Below are 6,000 nucleotides of genomic sequence, written 5' to 3' on the forward strand. Positions count from 1 at the left end.
AGACATTAACCTGGTAGCTTATTATGAGGTTGTATTGTTTTAACCAACACACTTGTACTCTGTGTATATTTTGGGCTTATCATCTGTAATGCATGAATAAATTTGTAAGTTAATCTCCTGCCTCTTCTGCTACTCTGTCTTGTTGCCTCAAGTCATATATATAAATGGTAGTGGATTATATGAGGGCTAGATCAGGGATTCAGAAGCATTTTGGTCAGGTCTACATAATAAAGAGTATAGAGGGGAGAATTAGGTCACCCTAGGACCCAATATGACAAAATGACGAATAAAGTTCAGTAAAGATGTGTGGCACTGCCATTCGTGCTTGGACAAGATGGCAAAATTAAAGCACTGAGGAGGATAGTTGAGAAGCAGTTAGATACCCAAAGCTAAGGGATTTAAAGTCTGAAGATCGAGAAACTTGGAGCACTTGGGATGGTTAGGGGACACTGAACTCATAAGAACTAAGAAACTGGACAATTTTAATTTGTCTGGTGAGAAGAGAGACAATAGACATGTGCAATGGTAGGAGTATGTGACTTGCATCCCAAGATGTCCCAGAGCTTTATAATGCCTGTTTCTCTGTGTCTGTTACAAGTGTTGCAGTCAGGATCATAAAGGACCCCGAGTTAGCCCTACAGATGTGTTAGGACATGTGGGGTGGCAGGGCCTCAGTTTGCCCACTGAGTGTTTCCTTCAGCTTCTCCCCAGTGTCTGAAGTGAATGCTGCCAGGCTGAAAGGTTGGTGGTGCAGTGGAGGACATCTGCATGTCACAGAACTTGAACCCAACTTTAACGCAGATTTCCTCCTAAGGACGTGTCTTTGGGTCACTTAACAACCAAGAGCTCAGAAACTAATCAGCTTCTTGCACCTGCCGTGTTACTTGTTGCTCCCAACATTGTTACGGTGATCCTAGAAAATGAAGGGATGTTTCATTACTATGGGATTATTCCCACTTTGTGCACTGTAATTGCTAGGGTGGGCTCCAGCCACCCTGAGCCCCTGCACTGGTTAAGCAGGACATATGGATGGATGGGATATGGTTTAATAAATGCTGATGTTGCTTATTTTTTAATATTGTTCACATAGATTTATACAAATACCACATTGCCAATTGCAATGGGCAGGTCTGGCATTTGAGGTGTCGTCGGGCTAATCTCTACACATTTACATGTGTTTTAGTAGCAAAACATGGCATCCCAATGAGCCTCTTTAAATCTGAGGCTTTCACACACAACCCTCAATTTTAAGGTCTCTCATTTTCTCGTTTCAGCTGATAAGGTTCTGAGTAACTGGAGCAACACTGCAGCGAGGCAGGGCCCATCAGTGGCTGAGCGCTGGTCCTGTGTTAGGCACATACACATACAGCTCATGTGCTTACCCAACCTGTGCCAATGTGCAACTACCACTCAACTTAACACTAAAAAATAAAAAGCGCCAAAGTGGTTCTTTAGGGTGATGACATAGGGAAACTATTTTTGGTTCCCAAAAGAAATATCCTTATGAAGATCCTTTCATTATAGAGGTCTGTAACAGGCTTCATAAATAACCTACAACAGATTTGTGCCACCTCAGAGGGCCCTCGATTTTAAAAGCATTGTCTCTGTATACAGTCACACAAACTAAGTTCAGGTTTTCTTGATCTGTTCCATCCTGCTTGGTAGCTCAATACACATTTAGAATGTCCACATAATTTCAAACCCCAAATAAGCAATTTCATATGCAAAGACCCTTTTCAGAATAAAATGGTTTTTCCTCAAGCAATGAGAAACCACACAGCCCAGTAAAGTGCATTAAAGAACTGGCATTTTTAAGGGTGTACTCAGATGGATGAGAGAGAAGCAGATATGGGGAGATGAACAAAAATGAGGAAAATAGAATAGTGATGGAATTAGACTCAAACCCTGGACTGAACTAACCAATGCGCCACCCCTAGCACCCTACTCAACTAACTACGTATTGACTAGATGAGACTTTTAACAGGTGAAGTAACACAATCAACGGGGTCGCAAGTGCACTCCTTAAACGACTTCAAGATGCAGACGTCCGAGTAGCTTTATTTGCCTCGCTATAATAAATGAAACTTTACAAAGACTGGACGGCGCACATCGATCTGCTGTCAGACCCTCCTATTCACACGAATGAGTTGTCAGTCCGAGTTTTCCAGCATTTTCCATTGTTCTTGATGTTCCTGGGCCAAGCACACTCGCTTTTGCCGTCTCCATTTCGCTCTTCGGTTTTTGAACCACACCTGAAAAACAGGAGTAAAATCATTCAGAGCGTTCTCATCATTGCAAATTTAAAGACAAGGCGAATGTTAAAAAAAGTCATGTCGGCCTGGTAAATTTCTCGCCATACCTCGACCCGCTCCTCCCGCAGGTGTGTGCGAATGGCGAGCTGCTCCCGGGTCGTCACGTCGGGGTACTGGTTCTGGTCGAAGAGCTCCTCGAGCGCCTGCAGCTGCTCCTCCGTGAAGATCGTCCGGTGGCGCCTCGTCCTCCGCTGGATGTGACTGAAGAAAAGCTCCTCGATGCGGCCGGCCGTTCGGGGGGAGTCCGCGACCCCGGCGTTCGGGAAGAGCCGCCTGGTCCACAGCAGTTTGCAGGCTGCGGGGAGGAAGAGGGGCGCCATATAGGGTTTCATGCTTTTACTGTCTGGAATTGGCAAGCACAGCAAAGTCGCCATTGCTAGATTAATGGGTTTAACACTGGAGATCTTGCGGTACATTCATTAAATAAAGAAGCAGATTTGAATGTGAAGACTGTTGGGCTTTTGCACCCGTCCACCTGCACTTATAAAATGTCAAAAGGCTCGTTGAGGCCTAAACAGCCCCGGAGTAAGCGGATATTTTGCAAGTCCCCTTTCTATGCGCTCTAGTTTTCTGAGGACACCTGGCTTTCATCCAGCATCTCACTGACTTGTGAGTCCATTTAGCCTTGGTGGTCTGCCGCCTGCATCGCGAATGATGGGTAAGGAGAAATGTTGGAAAACTACAGTAGACCTTCCAAAATGATCATCCACACTCCCTTCATACCCTGAGGTGCGTGTCGCTCATATTCTTAAAAGTGTCACTGGATCTTGACGTGCCAAGGGAACCAACACATAATGACTTTCTCAAAGCACTACGGACTCGAGACGCTCACGTATGGCCATTCCGACCTCCTCGCCGTGATGTTAATGTGGCGCTTCAGCCTGAATTTGATTCTGTTCGGCTTCACGGTTTATGTTGTTAATGGCGTTAAATTTAAGTCACGCTGAACCCCCCGATCCGCGCACGTTACTGGTAGTTTTGCTATCGCTTTCTTAATCTGACCGCTATGGGTGGGCGTGTGAGTGTGCGCTGCCCCCACTTCTGGTCGGCTTTTTGCCTTAACGTCATATGCTGTCCACCTGAATTTTACTCAGGGCGTAATAAAATAGTCGAATGAATTTCGGTTTACAGTCGTATAGCTGTTCTGGATCATTCTGACTGACTGACATCGCACAAGATGACTTCGAGCGTAAGGCGCTATATTGGAACGCGGTGGCACGTGCTTGACTGTCCGGCTCCCCAGCGGTCATTGCCAGTATGGAGCTGTACTGTCTCCGGATACGCCGGCTGTGTGTGGAGGTGGGCCCGACAATTAGAAAAAGTGGGCTCAATAAATGAAAGGATGATTTAACTGACTGTCCGTACAAGTGTTCTTTTGACTTCATTAAAAAAAAACGACTGCGTCGAATAAAAGGCTCAATAAGCAGATTTCTTTCGACTTCTTCTCGAAGTTATTTTTATTATTCTTTACTTATTTGACTGACATCTTAATCCATGTTGACCTACAGAATGAGAGATACAATTTGTTACATTTCTTTTCAGAGCACAGTAGGTGAGGTGACTTGCTTATGGCCGCACTGTGTCAGTAGCGGGTTTGATACTATAACCCCGTGCTGGACCCTCCACTTCGCGCCTCTGTCCCAGCCTTCACGCCGCTACTCACCGGTCACAGTCGGATAATCGGGCGAGGACGCCCTCCCGCGGTGGGAGCAACAGCAGCAGTAGCAGACCCCGTCCCGAAGGTCCCCTGGGGTGGTGCTCGGGTGCACATCCACAATCACTTCCTCTCGGGATTCTTCTCCTGAAAAGCAGAGCAGGGAGAGGGGCCGTTGAGCCTGCCCTTGGCCCCCGTCTGCCTCCGGCAGTTTGGCAAGAATCTCCTCAATGGTGAACGAGAACTTCTTTTTGACCGTTTTAGCCATATCCGCATCAAGAGCATCCGATTTGCAGGGTCTTTCGAACTCATTTAAATCTAATAAACCATTCTGAGAAAATGTGAATGTTTTCCTGTTTTCTAATGCTGACGGATTTCAAGTCTTTAAAGTCAAGTAATAAGCGGAAATAATACAGAGGAGCTCTTCTCCTTGGGAATCACTAACGTTTTTACTCTCCGCTGGATCGCTGACTCTCTTTATAAGTGAAGTTGACAAAAAAAAAAATCATAATCCCTTGAAGAGAAAACATAAAGCAAGAGAAAATAAATTCCAGCTAATCTCAGCAGTTTTGTTAAGGGGTTAGTGAGGATAGGAGATTTCACTAATCCTGTAGCATTGCTTTCCAAAAGTAAATCAGATTTTTTTTTCTCTCTTAAATTAGGAAGAGCGACTTATAATAAAGATCAGCATTGTGGAGGTGTTAGCAGGGGGTATGCGTTTACTGTGGTGGAAAAGAAAACCCAACATGACCTGTCGGCCTCTGATTTTCACAGGTAGACTGTTTTAAAGACTTCGTCCTGCTCGACGGTCTCAGAAGGTAAGCGGGGCCGCAATGATACCGACAATGAGGGCCGACTGCGCACCTGAGGCGCGAGAAGACGGCGATCTCAGCATGGGCCATTGGCGGCCCACCGTTCTACGCCTCGGATGTTTGATCAGCGGCGACCCACGAAAGTGTGTTAATGCGGGGAAGGATTAGAATAATTTATGCTAATAGACAAAAGGATTAACGGTACAGCTTTAAGACCCTCGTCCTCTCGGTCTTCGCAATGAAGTCTTTTCGAAAAGAGATCTCCGGCGCTGAAATAATTTTTTGTAGAAATATGAAGTTCAACTGTTATTGTTAAATACAATAAATAAATTGTGTGAACGGATCGTATAAGGGAAAACATTATAGTTACTATGTTTTACAGCTTTCATGATTCAATCTACTAGTATGTGGCTTGCTGATAAATGTCACTTTATATCCACTTGCCCATTTTTTGAGCCCTTTTCACTTTTTCAATGTATAAGGTAAGGGTCAAAATGTCGACTTCAGGAAATGTACACACATTCGACCCTTTTTGGAGGGCAGCTCCAAATTCAGCGACGACTAAAGGCCCAGTTATTAGCATTACGCACTTTTGAATGACATGCACACCTCAGATGGGTCTGCAGTTAACATGCCATTTATATCTGGGGGTTAATCAACAGGATCCAGGAAACTCCACATGGACTCCAGGGCAAGGAGTACGTCTGCACCGACTCGCTCTCTCTCTCTCTCTATATATATATATAATGAATGTGTGTGTTTACACTAGCATTCAAAAGACTGGAATTACACAGAAAGTTTCATGTTTTTGGGAAAATTGCTACTTTTTATCATGGTACCATCAAACTGATTTAAGTGTTGCAAATGGCTCTTACTGCTTGAAATGACTGGTTCTAAATTTATTATTCACATAGGACTGCACTGCCTCATTTTCAGCAGCTATTCCTTCAGATGTACTAATGATCAGCTCCGTTTGTGGTGTGAAATAGAACTTAAAAATCTAAGAGACACATGATGATTATCACAGTATACAAAACACAGAAAATAATGTTACAGATAAAAAAAGCAATCGACCGATTAATTAATGATACAAACATTTTGGTGGATATTTTTCAGGTATTGTATATGTAGGTGCAGACTTTATTTTCAAGGTGATTTTAGCTGCTTTAATATTTTTATGCCATCTAGTTGTTTATTTAATTTTTAACAGATAATTCCATAA

At 44.0% G+C, this 6,000-nt stretch overlaps 1 protein-coding gene across 1 annotated transcript; it reads right to left on the bottom strand.

The window, feature by feature from the left end:
* Nucleotides 1-1,476: 1,476 nt before the first annotated feature.
* On the bottom strand, nucleotides 1,477-6,000 carry LOC114668895 (homeobox protein goosecoid-2). The gene is made up of 3 exons (XM_028824909.2): nucleotides 3,976-6,000; nucleotides 2,360-2,607; nucleotides 1,477-2,252 (listed from the first exon to the last, which is right to left on the bottom strand). The coding sequence occupies exons 1-3, from the start codon at nucleotides 4,232-4,234 to the stop codon at nucleotides 2,151-2,153; spliced, it is 609 nt and encodes a 202-aa protein (XP_028680742.1). The 5' UTR covers nucleotides 4,235-6,000; the 3' UTR covers nucleotides 1,477-2,150.

Source organism: Erpetoichthys calabaricus, chromosome 18, assembly GCF_900747795.2.
Source record: "Erpetoichthys calabaricus chromosome 18, fErpCal1.3, whole genome shotgun sequence".
Taxonomy (NCBI): Eukaryota; Metazoa; Chordata; class Cladistia; order Polypteriformes; family Polypteridae; genus Erpetoichthys; species Erpetoichthys calabaricus.

Coding starts and splice junctions, on each gene's coding strand:
- LOC114668895 (XM_028824909.2), bottom strand. CDS start 4,234: ATGGCTAAAACGGTCAAAAAGAAGTTCTCGTTCACCATTGAGGAGATT. Junction 2,608..3,975: donor CGATTATCCGACTGTGACCG/GTGAGTAGCGGC, acceptor TCCTCCCCGCAG/CCTGCAAACTGCTGTGGACC. Junction 2,253..2,359: donor TGCGGGAGGAGCGGGTCGAG/GTATGGCGAGAA, acceptor CCTGTTTTTCAG/GTGTGGTTCAAAAACCGAAG.